Source organism: Nannospalax galili, unplaced genomic scaffold, assembly GCF_000622305.1.
Source record: "Nannospalax galili isolate Female #2095 unplaced genomic scaffold, S.galili_v1.0 scaffold2927, whole genome shotgun sequence".
Taxonomy (NCBI): domain Eukaryota; kingdom Metazoa; phylum Chordata; class Mammalia; order Rodentia; family Spalacidae; genus Nannospalax; species Nannospalax galili.
In genome coordinates, this window is record NW_008355812.1 from 140,476 (window position 1) to 157,195 (window position 16,720).

Below are 16,720 nucleotides of genomic sequence, written 5' to 3' on the forward strand. Positions count from 1 at the left end.
AGTGGAAGGTGCCAGGCCACATCTCTCTCCTGGCAAGAGCAGGTCCCCAACAATCTCCACCCCTTGGTCAAGGTCTTGATGTCTCTTAGCCATTAGGGAAGGGTGATGTGGGAGGATGGAGTGAGTTCATCTGTGGACGGGCAGCCTAGAGGGCAAGTCTGGTGCATTGATGGATGGAATGAACACAGATAATCTGTCTAGGTGGAACCCCCACCCCATGTTCCATCCCCATCTGTGTCTGTGGGCAGTGTGAGCCCCTGTTCCCAAGGAAGAGGCCAGAATGTGAGCCACCCAGGATAGTGTGGGCACTCGGGATCTGGACCCTCCAGGAATGTTTCCAAGAGGCCTCCTCCAGAGATGCAGCAGCGCCCCCACTGCCAGCCTGATGCTCTGCCCACCCCAAGCCCATCAGCCTTTCCCCAGCAGCCAGGGAGCTCTTCTAGCTATCAGCCAGGGCCCAAAGGCCTTCATCTGGGATCTCATCTGTGTTCCCTGAAACAACAGCTCTTGTCCATAAAACCAAGCACCCTGGACCGGCTTTCTGTCCATCTGCCAGCAGGAGATGCTGTGCCACCTTGTGGGGTTCAGTGCCCCTCTTCAGGCTCTGCTTGGCCACTACCCCAGGTCCTCACATTTCAGATCGTCTGGCTTCAGGAGCAGAGGGGCAGTATGCCATGTGGCCAGCTGCTTGGACCTCAGTCTAGTTGCACTCCTGGGGGACTTGTCTTCCTGGAGCTACTGCGGTCCTGCACCAACACTCAGTCTCCCAGTCCTTTAACTAAAGGAGCAAACACCATGAACTCCAGTCCAGCCGTGCTTCCAGCAGGCCTGCTCTCAAGACCCACCAGGCAGCCAGGAAAGATGCTCTGGAGCACTCGGTCTGCTGAACACATCACAGCATTTTCTCACTCCTTTTACTGGGACAGACCCACACACTGAAGACTGGTCTTCCAGAAACACATAGGATTGCTTTGGTGTGTGTCAGACCCCGTTGTGGCCAGAAACTACTACGCATCCCCATCTGTACATTGCTGTGGCTATGTACAGACTCCCACGGTCAACTTCAGGGCTCCCTCCACCACTTAGGCAGGTCACTCTTAGGGAAAGGGCTGACTTAGCTCCATTGGGGCTTGGTTATCGCCAGCACCCCAGCCCTACGGCTCAGGGTGACAAGAGTTCTGTCCACACTCCCAATCAGGAGTGGCACAGCAGGCTGATGCAGCTTCCAGATTACAGCCTGGGGGGAGACTGTGAGCACTGACTTGTAGACAATTGTAAAAATAAACCAGGGCATGTTTGGCTCAGGGTGACAAGAGTTCTGTCCACACTCCCAATCAGAAAGTGGCACAGCAGGCTGATGCAGCTTCCAGATTACAGCCTGGGGGTAGACTGTGAGCACTGACTTGTAGACAATTGTAAAAATAAACCAGGGCATGTTCAGAATCACCTTCAAAGCCGGGAGCACTACTGAGTCAGGACCAGATCCTGAGCGGTGACATTGAATGCACAGCAGACAGAGGGGCTGATCACAGAGAGCAGAGGGGCCGGCCATGGGGACAGTTATGCCTGTCCACTGGCCTCCCCAAGATCTACACCTTAAGCTAAGAGGAGGCACGTCAGGCCCAGAGAACCTCCTCACAAATGAATGCATCCAGCCTGGGATACCTTTACTCCCTGGTTCTCCTTCCAGCTCCCACATGACCTGATGACAAACAGTAACTGACCACCATATGAACAAATTAGTGAATGTGCCTTTCTAGATAACTATAGGTTAAAAATACATATGTGAGGGTTGGAGAGATGGCTCAGCGGTTAGGAACACTGGTTGTTCTTACAGAAGACCCAGGTTCGAATCCCAGCACCCACATGGCAGCTAACAACTGTCCATAACTCCAGTCCCAGGGGATCCAACAGCCTTTTCTGACCTCGCAGCCTTTTCTGACCTCTGTGGGCATTGCACAACATGGGTTCACTTACCTACATGCAGGCAATATACGTGTACACATAAAATAAAATTTTTAAAAATTTCTTTTTAAATATATATGCTGACTTCTTTGTGTCTATCCATCTACCTGAAAATTATGTCAGGCTGTACAACGGTCCTGTTTTTCATAGATCATTAATTAATTATGCTCAGATTGAGACATCAGTCCCTGTGATGTGTCCAACACCCCCTGGAGCTTTGCTTCAGTCCTGCTCACTCAGCGCAGTTATTAGGCACCTTTCACTTCCACAGGAGCCTGCCTCTCCCCTCCTTCCCTTCGCAGTCCACAGGTACCACAAAGAGTGTTAGTCATGGATTCTGGGGGCTCCGGATTTGCTCTCTGGCCAGGCACCTAGTCTCTGAGTCTTCAGCATTCCTGTGGCCTCCAGTTTCCACCCTCTTGGCTGTGTGATAATTTAGGCTGTGGATACCTAAGAGTCTACAGGTTGCGAGGCGCTGAGGTCAGTCAAGCAGCCCCAAGGCAGCGTACACAGGCATGTTCTGATCATTTGCCTCGGGAGCTGCACCCACCCTCCCACCAGCAGGAGCTCAGATAGCTTCACAGCCAGAGCTGGCTCAAACCCAACAGGGCCTCCTTTGTGTGGGCAGACATGGCTGAGTACCCATGGGTGCCCAAGGGTGCTACTGCTCGAGGTGAGACAGAGCCCTAGGAGCCCCATACTGGGCCTAGGCCAGCAGGACTTCTGAACATTGTGGCCTCAGTTTCCTCTTTTGTTAACCTTTAGGAGAGAAGATTCTCATGCATTTGGTTAGTTATCTTTTGTGTGAGGTGCTGGGCATGGAACCCAGGGTCTTATGCATGCCAGACAAGTGCTCTACCCACTGAGCTACATCTCCAGCTGATTCATGATCTTGTTTCTTCAAGAAGAGTTTCTCTGAGCAGCTTCTATGCCAAGCACTGTGGAGGCAGAGTGGATTGTGGACAAGATCTGGCCAGACAGAGATGCCAACAAATGCCCTCAAAACACAGGGAGAGCCCCTCCCCACGTGTGTCATGTCATGCATGCCCACGTGCAGTGGAGGGAAGAAGGGCGTGAGGTCAACTGTGGTCATCAGGATTCAGATCAGTTGCCTGGCAGAGGGCACTCAGAACTGTGCCTTGAAGGCCGGACAGGAGGCTACAGACGGACCAAGCATCCTAGCAGAAAGGCTGTGAGTGCAGGGCTCCGGAAGCACAGGTAACAAGCGCCTTTGGTGATGCAACATGATGATGCTGTGTAACACATCTGCATCTGCCCCCTGCACAGGGTCACAAGCACTTCGGAGGCAAAGGATCCAGGCACCTTTCTGCAGCACCCAGAACACAAGCGCTGCCTAGAGGAGGAGCCAGAGAGAGTGGGGGGGGGTCAGCAGCCAAGGCTGCTCAGGGAGTCAGGTGGTCTGAGATGGATGCACCCACAGTTCCTACAAGAAGTGGGGACAGGGTTATCTATAGGAAATTACCTCAGGAGCTTGGGGGGTCTGGAAGGTGGTGGCATACTCAGCCAATGCCTCATCATCCAGCATGTTCTGTGTCAGCTTGGAGAGTAGGAGGTTCTCCAACCCATGTCTCCGCAGCTCCCGCAGCAGGTATGCAATCAGGTGGTTCCTCTCCTGGCACTTGTGAACCAGGGACACCAGCTTGGCCTGGGAGGGGGATCCCATGGCATAGGCTGAGCTGGGAGCTGGGACAGCACCCCACTCCCAGCATGCTCCAATTCACCCAGAAGTCAGGGCCCCAGGGCTCCCTGGGGCCCTCCTAATACCAGGCTCAGGGTGGCAGGGGAAGGAGCTCTGTGATGGCCCAACTCTGTGACCAAGCTCATCTTCTCTACACTTCAACGTGCCCATCTGTACAATGGGCTGTTAGGGGCACCAGGAGACACCAGGCAGAGCCCCACAGAACCTCCCCTTTTCATTTGACCTCATGTTGGTAAAGCGCTAGGCCTTAAGGTCCCCTCTAAATGAGGGGTGTTTGTCATATGATGAATGTAGGGAGACAGTGACCTTGTATTTGTGACCTCATGGGCCTCTTTGCACTGTCCCGGCTATGATGTTCCAGAGTCTTCACAGGAATGACTATGACTTCCATTTTACCAACACAAATGTGAAGCTCAGTGGGCATGGAATTCTGGGAGGGGGAGTGGCTCATATTTCTGATTTAACAGCCAAGGAAACTGAGTTCCCAGGGGAAAGTGGGCAGCTGTGCTGGGTGGCACCGTGTTTGGCCGATGCCCTGTTAGGGTTCCTCCTTGCCCACCCACACAGCCACAAGGAAAGCAGACCCTCCCGCCCCTTCCAAAGTCCATCCTGGTCAAACGTGCCATCTCGTCCTGCTGACATGTGAGCCCTGTGGGCCAGCGTTTGTGGGGATATGTCCAAAGTGTAACTGTATGGATGGGTGGGGGACCTTCCTAAGGAAGCATGCGCAAAAGTGTCTATATGCAGTAATGGGGTGGGGGAGCATGAGAGCAAGAGTAAGAGAGAGAGAGGTGAATGTGAGCATCAAATGGCAGCATCCTGACTGGTCACACTGTGAGACCCCGTCTAGGTAGCACCCTCATGGAGGAAAGGCACAGCGTACACAGTCAGGGACACAGGCAGGGTGGGGGCTGAGGACATAGAGAGTATGGGGGTCAGGGACACAGGCAGGGTGGGGGTTGAGGACATAGAGAGTATGGGGGTCAGGGACACAAGCAGGGTCGGGGTTGAGGACATAGAGAGTATGGGGGTCAGGGACACAGGCAGGGTAGGGGTTGAGGACATAGAGAGCATGGGGGTCAGGGACACAGGCAGGGTGGGGGTTGAGGACATAGAGAGCATGGGGGTCAGGGACACAGGCAGGGTCGGGGTTGAGGACATAGTATGGGGGTCAGGGACACAGGCAGGGTGGGGGTTGAGGACATAGAGAGCATGGGGGTCAGGGACACAGGCAGGGTCGGGGTCAGGGTCATGTCAGTAGGGAGGAGCTAACACACATGAGAAACCAGACTAGAAAAAAATATGAGAAACACTGTTCATGTGGGGACCTGAGTGACATCTGTCCCGTTCACTCTTAGGTATTTCACACAATAGTGATGGACAGAGCTTACAGCGAACAGATTCTGAGCTGTGAGTGGCAGTGTGTTACCTTCAGAGGACTTGTGGCCAGACGAGCTTCATGCTGCTGTCCCCAGAGTTCCCGCAGCTGAAAGGAGACAGATGTGTGGGCTGCGGGCACTGTGGAGGCTGTGGAGCTGTGCGGGCTGCTAGCCTGCTGGGGAGGGAGCAGTGTTCTAGCCCATCATCACCCTCCCTCTCTTCCTGTATGGGAATTCTGGGAACAGAGCCCCCCGCCCCCCAGGACCAGGGGCTGGTTCTGTCAGGAAAGACCATGTGCTTAATCTCGTAGCTCCACAGAGGTGACACACCTGACATGAAACACGCTCTACCCCCTCCTCAGACAAGCCAGGTCCTGATTCCAGTGCAGAAACCCACTCACACCTGTGAGTCACTCATTCCCCTGCTTCAGCGTACTCTGTGAGGTGAGTACTGTGGCCATCTACCCCAAGCTGAGGATCATAATGGGTTTCACTGATGAAGGGCACGTAGACCCAGGCCTGGCAGCCAGTTGGTGCTCAATACACAGTAGCTCCAGTTACTGTGGCACGGGGCAGATTAACAATGACACAGCCTCTCCCCTGATGAAAGGCTGGTCACATCCTGGCCCTCAGCTCCAAGCTGGCCACTGGCCTCTAGCATACAACATATCTCAGAAGTGCCTTCAACAGGCCTGTAAGTTTCCTTTGAGTCCTTGCTGGAAAGGTACAAGTTAAGGGCCTGAGACACCACAGAGGGGGCAGGGGATAGGGAGCAGAGAACAGGCAGCTACTATGTAGAGGTGCCAGTCACATGTGTGGGGCCACCGTGGACTTTCCACTCTAGCCCAGCATCTACCAAGTGACCTCTTCCCAGCCAGGTCCTGTCTCAATTCCCATCCTATCAAATGTACTCAATTTTGTGATCTGTTCTCATACACACTCCTCTGTTGTCAATATTTTTAAAAAAAGTTAAGAACCTACTTGAATAAACACCCTTCTTCCTTACCCCTAACCAAATCTGACCTCTAATAGTTCTTCAACATTACATACTCTGGTGAATCTGGGTGTGCGTGTATACACACATGAAACCACTACACAGAGAGTGTTACATCCTGTTCTGTCATTGAACAGAAAATCCAAGTTATATTTCCAGACACACTGGAAATATCGTCCATGTAAAATCAGGCACACTGTCTCATCACGAGGCTGAGAGGCGTGATTTATTTACTCAATTCTTTTATTGATGGAGATGTATTCCTTCTGTTTCTTTGCTTTACAAACAATGAATTTTTTGTGCATCTATTTGGTGCACCTTTCTGAGCTTGGTCAAAGAGTAATTCTAACTTCAAGTAGACAGCCTTGTATTCAAAAGGCACTTGGTATGTGAAAAACAAATGACGTATGTTCTCCCTCATTTATGGATCCTAGTACCAAATCCTTACATGTAAGTGCATATCCTGTTACTGCAGGAACCAGAAAAATGGAAAGTCACCAGGGAGGTAAGGGGGAAGAAGGAACCCAAGAGACAAGCACAGTAGGAGATGGGTGTTACTAAGGAAGAGATGTGTAAAATGGGGGTATTTAAATGGGGGGGGAGGAACTATGGGGATAAAGTGGAAGAAGGAGCTCAAGAGAAGTGGGGCCAGACAGAAATTATCAAGGGAGAAATGGGAAATGGGGATACTTTAAGTGGGGATGGCAGGGAGAGGGGGCTAGACACGGGGAGAGAGAAGAGAGGTAAATAATGCCTAGCTAGTATAAAAAGAAACAGAGGAAATCATATTAGTCCAAAAATGCACTGAAAAACATACAAGATCTCTACATGAGTCTGTGTGTACAGCTGAAGGCCACATAACAAGAAACAGTGCCAGACAGGAGAAACCTTCCTTTGAGTTGTTGGCCAGGGTGGTCCAGGAGACTCCCAAAATTACACAGGCTATTGGCACAGCCCTTGATGGTCTCCCAGAACTTGAAGGTAAGACCCTATTGCTGGAGACAGGACATACTTTACAAGATCTCTACATGAGTCTGTGTGTACAGCTGAAGGCCACATAACAAGAAACAGTGCCAGACAGGAGAAACCTTCCTTTGAGTTGTTGGCCAGGGTGGTCCAGGAGACTCCCAAAATTACACAGGCTATTGGCACAGCCCTTGATGGTCTCCCAGAACTTGAAGGTAAGACCCTATTGCTGGAGACAGGACATACTTTGGAGACACGTCTCCCAGAACTTGAAGGTAAGACCCTATTGCTGATGACAGGATATATTCTGGACAGGATTTGGAGCAGGAAGCCAGAACTGACCGGGAAGCCTCCTCCCCTGAAGTCCAGCTCTCATAGCTTTGCAGAGCACTACGCAAGCTGCTAACTTGAAGCAATGGAGCTGGTACTGACCGGGAAGCCACCTCCCCTGAAGTCCAGCTCTCATAGCTTTGCAGAGCACTACGCAAGCTGCTACGGGAGAACATCGATCGCTGGTCCAACCCCAGCTTCAAGGCCTAGAAACCACATCAGTGACCGGCACAGCAAAGAACACTGCTGCGGTAGTGGTCAACAGCCACCTAATTGGACTTAAAGCCCACTCAGTGAAAGGAAACTTGTGTGGTTCTGTAAACCCAGCCAAATACACATGGCTGGAGAGGTCATAGATCTTGGAGAAAACCCCAAGGATTCAATGGGCAGAAACTCACATGTGGTTCTGTAAACATAGCCAAATACACATGGCTGGAGAGGTCATAGGTCTTGGAGAAAACCCCAAGGATGTCACATCCTTAGACAAATGTAATTTCTTACTATGTGCAAAATATGGATCCTTAACTTTGCAGACAATTATTCCAGTCGCCATCCATCAAAGAAGCTTCTTTTTCAACAGAGATTATTGCATAGTTCCACAAATGGTCATACACAGAGATTGTCTGCGAATTGCCCAAGCCTAAGTTGTGCATCTACATGCAACCTCTACACCTAAGGCTCATGGAACATAGAACAAGGGATAAAAGAACACTGGTGTATCTCTCAATCCTCACCAATGAAGCTCCCTCATGCAACAGAGGGCCAGGAATGGCCAAAACGTATGGAATAAGCGTCTACAGAGTGCGGGTCCTTGGACAGGACTCCCATTTTCAAATCCACCCACCCAGGGCTCAGGAACCACTGCAGAAGGTGGGGAGCAGAAAGATTGTAAGAGCTGTGGGGGCGGGGCATGACCATATGGAAATATAGTCCCACAGGCTCCTGGGACTCTTATATGAACCCACAGTAATGGTGTCAGCAGGCACAAGACCCGTGTGAACTCTAGCAGACAAAACCCCAGCACAGAACTGTGGAAATGGGCAGCAGGCCCCATCTTAGTCAGAGAATTATTGGCAGCTTATTACTGCTGGTGAGGAAGAGCTGATCTTCTTCAAGGGAGGGACTCTAGATAGGCTGACTAGACCTCCATGGATAAACTTGCACTAAAGGACATCTGGGGACACTAACTTGACAAGATAGGGCTTAACACAAATGACAGAATGTATGAACTCCAGTGGGGGGGGCATGGGTGGGTGTCAATGGAGAAGAGATGTTCTGTACGAAATTCACAAAAATTCAGTAAAAAATTTTATACAGTGAACAAGGAGAGAAGGAAAAGAAAAGCCACAGATCTGGAGAACGTATTCTCAAACCATGCACCTATTTCGTCCTCGGTTCTAATCCCTTGCTGTGAATGCTTCAGGTTTTCTACGTAAAAGATCATGACCAATCATCATAAAAGATCATGAACAATTATCATAAAAGATCATGAACAATTATCATAAAAGATCATGAACAATTATCATAAAAGATCATAACCAATTATCATGAAGAATTGCCGTGTATCAATTCAAATTAATTCATTAAAACTGAGATTATTAGGGGATTCATACAATGGCACAAAGAGGCAGAGATCCCTGTGAATTTTGTTGGGTTTCCGCCAATGGGAACATTTTACAAAGCTACAAGACCACAAGGGACTGAAATTGGTGGTAGCCCATGGATGTGGTTGGGATGTCTGCTATTTTTTTAAAAAATGAATTTTTTATGTTATGTGTATGAGTGTTTTGCATGCATGTATGCAAGTATACCATGCACATGCAATGCCTGTGGAGGTCAGAAGAGGGTGTCAGATCCCCCTGGAACTGGAGTTGTGGATGGTTGTTAGCTGCCATGTAGGTGCTAGGAACTAAACCCAGGTCTTCTGGAAGGGCAGTCAGTGCTGTTAACCCTGAATAATCTCTCCAGCCCCATGTCTGTCACTTTGTGTTAATGTATGCATCAAGGATTGTGTGATTTTAGCCCCATGTAGGTATGCATGCTTACCCACAGTCAAGGTCTGGAGACGTTCCACCTCATGTCCCTCAGTGACCTTTTATAATCAGAAATATGCATTTCCTGCAGAGAAAGGACTGAACTGTTCTCTAGGGAGTCTTTTGGAGGTGCTTAATGTTTTTTAAAAAAACTGTGTGTGTGTGTGCGTGTGTGTGTGTGTGTGTGCGTGTGTGTGTGTGTGTGTGTGTGTGTGTGTAACAGAGGACATCAGGATAGAGAGGCTCCAGATCCTTTGTCTTCCTCACACTGCTCTGTACTTTAAATATCTAGCCAACACCATCAAGCTGCTGCTTCTCCTTCCTTGAGGTGTGGAACCTTTTAAAGGGCGAGGAAGGGCTGGCCCAAACAACCTTGCCCTTGAGCTCATCCTGGAGGTTCACGGCCTCATCCCGACCTGCCTGCAGCTCCCAGAGTGCCCAGCTCTGGTCTCTGAGCTGGCACTGTAGGGTCCACACCTGGTGATGAAGTCGCTGGACACACAGTTTGGGGTCTTCCTCCATGGCTTCCATCTTAGAGTCCTGGAGCTATGGGACAAAGATTTAGAGGAGGTTCTCAGATGAGAACTTGCCATAGCCAACAACCAGTCTCCGTGCTCTCCTCTCTCTCCTCTCTCTCATATTTTTCTCACAGTGGAAGGAATGAAGAGATGAAGGATGGAAGGAAGAGAGAAAGAGATAAAGAGAATGAGAAGAAGAGGAAGTAAAGAGAGGGAGGGAGGGAGGGAGGAAGGATGGAAGGAAGGTTAAGGGTGAGAGAAAGGATGGAAGGAAGGATTGAAGGAAAGGAGGGAGGGAGGGAGGATAGAAGGGAGGAAGGAAGGAAGGGAGGGAGGGAGGGAAGGAAGGAGGGAGGGAGGAAGGAAAGAAGGAAGGAAGGAAGGTTAAGGGAGGAAGAAAAGATGGAAGGGAGGAAGGAGGGAGGGAAGGAGGGAGGGAGGGAGGGAAGAAGGGAGGGAAGGAGGGAGGGAGGTATTACTAAACAACTAGATTCCTGGAACCCAGACTACTGTTGCTGCCATCCGTTTCCCCCTCAGCCTGCCTGCTATGTCTCATGTGTATATATGAGTGTGTAGCTCAGGCTGGATATCTTAAAGGGGTAGGAGATGGTACAGGGAACCCCAGAGCAGTATCCCAGAATATTATTCTTAAAAACATGCAAAATAGGATTCATTAACCAGTTTAACCGCTGTCAGTGGCCACTGTGCTGAAACACACAAAGATGAATGAAATCTCACAGGCAAATGGCGTTATCAAATGGCGTTATCAAATGGCGTTATCAAATGCTCACACCATTAAAGCTTCATGCCTTTAGGTAAGGCAGGAAGTGTTGAACTTCCCATGAGCACTGGCTTAAACAACTACAAAATCATCTCTTAATCTCTGATAGAACACCAGGGTAGAAGGCTTTACTGGAGGAGAGGGGAGGGCTCAACCAGCCCTAAGGGAAGCGAGATCGATGGTCGGGGTACTGGTTCCCAGTGGTCGTGTACTCTAAATCCTCTTTGTTTTGCTAACTTATATACATATGTGTCTTTTCTTTATAACTTTTTAAATAGTTATTTTTTAATTTATGCACATGTGCGTGTCTCTAAGTACACGCTGCACGCGTGCAGGTGCTCGCAGAGGCCAGAAGACCCTGTTGGATCCCCCGGAAGAGCAGCCAGCGCTCCTAACCACTGAGCCATCTCTCCAGCCCCTTTTAATAAAATCAGATAAACAACACCTATCTTTGTTTTACTCTGTTAAGCTGTCATGCACATGTTACCCCATGGCCACTGTGATGGCTGATCTTGGTTGTCAACTTGACTGGATCTGGAATTAACTTGAGGAATTCTTTTGATCAGATTATTTGAAGCCAGAAGATCCTCCCTAAATGTGGGCGGCAGCCCGGTAAAGGCCCTGGCAGAAGGGAGGGGCTGCCTTGGCCTGCTCCCCATTCACTCTCACTAGTGAGCTCATTCTGCTCCTGTGGTATTCCTTCACGGATATTAGAACCAGTGACTTTGAGTTCCAACATCGACTGAAGACCAGCGGATTTCCAGGAATCCTCCAGGCCTCCAGTGCCAGATTGAGACTGTGGAGACAACCAGCCTCATGGTCTGAGCAACTACCGTATTCTCAGCCTCCCCAGTGTGGTGCGGCCATTGTGGGACACTCAAATTCTATCCTAGCCTATCCTACCCTACCCTACCCTACCCTACCCTACCCTACCCTACCCTATCCTATCCTATCCTATCCTATCCTATCCTATCCTATTCTATTCCATCTAGCCAATCTACTAAATCCTCAATTTAATAAATCACTCTAACACTGTGAGGATTCTAGACCTGAAGTCACGGGGGTTGGGGAGGTGTTCTGGGTCTAAGATCATGGTACGTGCAAGGCCCTGATCACAGCACCAAGGAGACGAAAGGAAGGAGGGACAGGTACTGCCAACGGGGAATGCTCCCTCTGTGAAGGAGCCCAGAAACTCACGAACACCCTCCCACTTGCTTGGAGAAGCCCATTCGTTTAAAACAGCCCATCCATCTGATGCCTTCCTCAGGACTCCATGGAAGCAGATGAGGGGTCCCGAGCTCTTCTGAACAGGGGGAAGAAAGGCGGAGAGGAGTGGGAGAGGGCGGGAGCCACGTGACTCTGACTGATCGGACATGTCCCTGCAAACAAGGACCACAGTAACAGAATGTGGTATTTTTTTTTTAATTAATAGAAGCTCACACTGCGTGGGCCTGAGACTCATAGGCTGGGGTCTGTTGGAAACAGATGGGTGCTCCGGATGGTTCCATAAAATTTAGATCCAGACTTCAAAACAATGTGGCCTTTCAGGAAGTTTGGTGGTTGGCTGTTGCCTCCGGCCTCTGGGGGTTTGGGCAATAGTTTTGTTCCCATGAGTCCTAAGACAGCACTCAGTATGAGCTGAGAGAGTGGCCTGCCTGTCACCAGGTCCTGCGCCTCACAGCCAACTGTAAGTATATGCTCTGGGTACCCACACTGTGCTTGCGGGGGACAGAAGGGACACTGCCCTGAAGGAGTTCTGGTTGATAGGGAGAGTGTCAGACACAAGCCACTCAGCCCAATTGGCAAAGGGAGGCCTGACAGTTCTCAGCCATGAGGCACTGAGCTGTGGTCCCAGCCCTGTCTGTGCTGTGGTGGCAGATGCTGTGGTCCACACTAGGTGGTACCAATCTGCAGTATTCACCCATTCTTATGGTGTAAAGTCCCCACTATGACCCACTGAAAACTACCAGAATGACATCAGTGACTGCAGGCTGGGAAGAGCTGTACCTGAATCAGCTCTGCACCCCACCGTCCTGAGCCCAACCTGTAGGGCAGTCCCCCAACATGGGACTCAGAGATCAGTCGCAGTTAAGCAGGTGAAAGCTGAGATAAGGGGATAGGCAGGTGGAGGATGCAGAGAACTCTGCCCTGGGTTGCAGCTCAGGGTGTGGCCAGTGGGGTGTATACAGCAATAGCTGCAGCCCCAGATTCTCCGCTGGGCTGTTACTCCCTGTTACAGTCGGGGTTTCATATCCAGTGTGGCAGGAAGTCATGGTAGGGTCACAGGCCCAAGAGTGAATCTGGACAGAAAGGGGGATCTTTCTTCACCCTCTGTCCCTGAAAGTCACTAAGTCCTGTAGATTTCAGCTGTAGTTGTGAATTCTACTCTTCCCAAGTACATGCCATCTCTTAGTCAGCTCCCCCAATACCCCCTCGTGACCGCCCCCACCTTAGCCCCCAGCCTTAGCAATCTCTTCATGGTATTGTTTTCCTATTCAAGAATCCCACTCTAGCCAGGAAGGGGGGCACACACCTTTAATGCCAGCATTCTGGAGGCAGAGGCAGGTGGATCTCTGGGAGTTCGAGGCCAGTCTGGATGACATAGCAAGTTCTAGGCCAGCAAGGGCCACATAGTGAAAGTTTGTCTCAAACAAACCAATAAACAAGAATATTCCATTGTTCTTAGAAAGTTCAGCGGAGGGCCAGCCAGCTAGCTCTGCTCCATCCTTCAACAGCTTTTCACACCACAACCCTCCAGGCTGCTGCAGCTAGGCTCTGTTTTTCCAAAAGTCTGTCTCCACTGCATTAGAGTCTGGTCAGTCGCCACTCCATATTCACCTCCTTGGACTTCCAGTCAGAGTAGCTGACATTGGAAAACTATGAAATCCGGGGTGAACACAAAAATAATTCTTTTCTGGCACTGGAAAGCAAGCAGGAGAAAAAGAAACCAACAGGGCAGGAACTAAAGCTCCTGGGCTTCTCTTGGAAACACTTTACAGACCAAGATTCAGGAAACAGTTAGCGCCCATGCTGACACCAGTGCTGGGGGCAAGAATGAGAGATGGAGGTCATGGATGTGAGGACAGCTGGGGTGTGGAAGGCAAACAGCAGAGAGAAGGTCAGAGAACCCAACACAATCCTAGAAACGGCCTCCTGAGTCCTCAGCTGAATATGACTAAGTATCTTGAGGAGACAGTTGCTGGGAGGGGACCACCAGGATCTCAGGGTCATACAGTACGAAGAAGGTGGCAGAATGTGGGCGGAGCCAAGGAGAAGCCACCTTTCTCTACACTCTGGGAATTCAGCTGTGGACATCACAGATCTGCTGATGACCTAGGGCCTAAGGCCACCGTGGGAGTCACAGGAAGCCCAGGGTTGAAAGAGAACTGTGCGGTTATAAAACGGCCCACGTGGCCACTGGTGCCAGCAGAAAATGCATAAGACACACTCTGGAGGAAGAGGTGGCCAGGGACCTCCACCAGGCATCACATGTGGTCCAGCATCAAACAGGTCTTTGAATGAAGAAGGAAAATGTGCCTACTTGCCAAGAAATCCAACAGCCACACAGGAGGCAAGAGATGGTCCAGAAGTTGGAGTTAGCAGAGGAGGCCTACAAATGAACTGTGACTTAATGCATTTATACATATGAAAAGACAAACCAACAGGACTGGAGAGATTGCTCAGTGGTTAGGAACGCTGGCTGCTCTTGCAGAGGACCCGGGTTCAATTTCCAGCACCCACATGACAGCTAACAACCTTCTGTAGCTCCAGTTCCAGGGCATCCAATGCCCTCTTTGAACTCCGTGGGTATTGCATGACAGGGGTGCACTTACACACACGCAGGCAATACACTCATACACATAAAATAAAAATAATAAATAAAATATTTAAAAAGACAAACCAAGTGGATAGATGGATGGAATATTTCGATGTAGACTCACAATCTCTCTTTTTCAAAAATAATAGAATAGGCCAGACGTGGTGGCACATGCCTTTAATCCCAGGACTTGGGAGGCGGATCTCTGTGAGTTCAAGGTCTACTTAGTGAGTTCCAGGTCAACTGGAGCTATAGGAAGACCCTGTCTCAAAAAGACCAAGAAGAAGAAGAAGAAGAAGAAGGAGGAGGAGGAGGAGGAGGAGGAGGAGGAGGGGAATATTCTAGAGCCACAGAATACAATGAATGAAATTAGAAACTCACTAGAGGAATTTCTGTCAAAAGACAGAACACAATAGAACAAAGAATTAGCAAACTAAAAGAAAGGCCGATAGAAAACCCAAACAGAACCACAGCGAGGACAAAAGTCTAGAATTCTAAAAGCAGAAAGAGAAAAACAAGAGACAATAAATATTTGAAGAAATAGCAACCAAGGGTTTGGAAAGATGGCTCAGCGGGCAAAGTGCTGGCTGTGTAGGCACGAGGACTTGAGTGTGATCTCCAGCACCCACATAAAAAGCCAAACATGGGTACACACTTGTAATCCCAATGTTGGAGTGTGGGGTGGAGATGGTCAGATTCCCGGGGCTTGCTGATTAGCCAGTTTGGCCTAATTGGTGGGCCCCAACTCCCAAGTCCCAGTTGGTGATCCCCAGAGATCCTGTCAGGGGGCTTGGTGGGTGGGGAACCAAGGTGGGCAGCTCCCGGGGGTTGACAGCTGAGGTTAATCTCTGGTCTCCACATACGTGCACACACAGGTGCATGCACACCTGCACACACACATGCACCTGTACACACACAAATAGGTAACCCCTCACTTGCACAAATTTTAAAATATTTTATTATTTTAATTTTATGTGTACGAGTGTATTGCCTGCATACATCTAAGTGCACCTGTGTTGTGCAATGCCCGCGGAGGTCAGAAAAGGTTATCAAATACCCTGGGAACTGGAGTCATGGATAGTTGTTAGCCATCATATGGGTGCTAGGAATCAAACCCAGGTCTTCTGCAAGAGCAGTCAGTGCTCTTAACTACTGAACCATCTCTCCAGTCCCACATGCACAAATTTTTAAAAAGAGAAATGATAACCATAAATGTTTCAAGTCTGATAAAAGACATAAATATAAGGAGCTTGGAAAAATGGGGGTGATAAATACGAACAGAGCCTTAACCTAGATACATCAAGCCGCCAACACCCAAAGATAAAAGGGAAACCCTCAAAGCAGTCAGGCAGTGACACATTTCTTCTGGGGCTGGGAGAAATGACAATGACAACCGGTTTCTGAGCAGAAACTGTGGGCAGCAGAACCTCCAAAGTGCTGATTGAGGGGAACCCACAAACAAAGGATCTTGAAGATGTGGCAGAAACAATGTTTCCATAAAGGCAAACACAGGAAAGCTGGGGCAAAAAACACCAAGGCACAGTGGGAGGAGAAACAGACAAGCTGAGATGGGTAAGAAAGGTCAGTGACCGCTCAGCAACAGTAACAGTGGCTCATAAGGCTGGTTACACATGGAAGTAATTTACACGCAAAAATAAGAACAAGAAGAGAAAACAAACAGCTAGACGGTAAGACTTTCTCCTGATTTCAGGCATGGTATAAACACTAATCTAAGGTGTATTTAATGATGGATGTATTTTGGAGGAATGATACAAAATAAAGGAAGCTATCAGAGAAGAAAGCGAGCCATACATACATTTGACTAGTCCAAAAAAAAAAAAAAAAAAAAAAAAAAGGCAGGGGCAGGGAGGTGGTGCAGTGGGTAAAGCACTTGCCCGGCTAGCATAAGGACCTGAGTCCACATCCCAGAGCCACAGACAAAGCTGGGTGCGACCGCACATCTGTAACCCCAGCGCTGGGAAGGAGGAGACAAGATCATGAGAGCTTGCTGAGCTGGTAAATAGGAAACTCCAGGCTCGGGGAGAGACTCTGTTCAAGGGAACAAGGTGGAGAGCCATGGAGGATGACATGGGTAGGCACACGGGGAGAGAGAGAGAGAGAGAGAGAGAGAGAGAGAGAGAGAGAGAGAATTTTAAAAATTGATAAAACCAAAAGTTAATTCTTCAAGACGGTGGCAAAAATTGTGGGGAGAGGAGA

At 49.5% G+C, this 16,720-nt stretch overlaps 1 protein-coding gene across 1 annotated transcript in view; it reads right to left on the reverse strand.

The window, feature by feature from the left end:
• Positions 1-16,720, reverse strand: part of CUNH4orf50 (chromosome unknown C4orf50 homolog) — a 114,581-nt gene that overhangs the window by 60,627 nt on the left and 37,234 nt on the right. The window contains exons 8-10 of the mRNA XM_029556489.1: positions 9,760-9,933; positions 5,115-5,171; positions 3,449-3,631 (exon numbers count right to left, since the gene is read on the reverse strand). Coding sequence (XP_029412349.1) covers positions 3,449-3,631; positions 5,115-5,171; positions 9,760-9,933 — 414 coding nt within the window. The remainder of the gene's footprint in view (positions 1-3,448; positions 3,632-5,114; positions 5,172-9,759; positions 9,934-16,720) is intronic.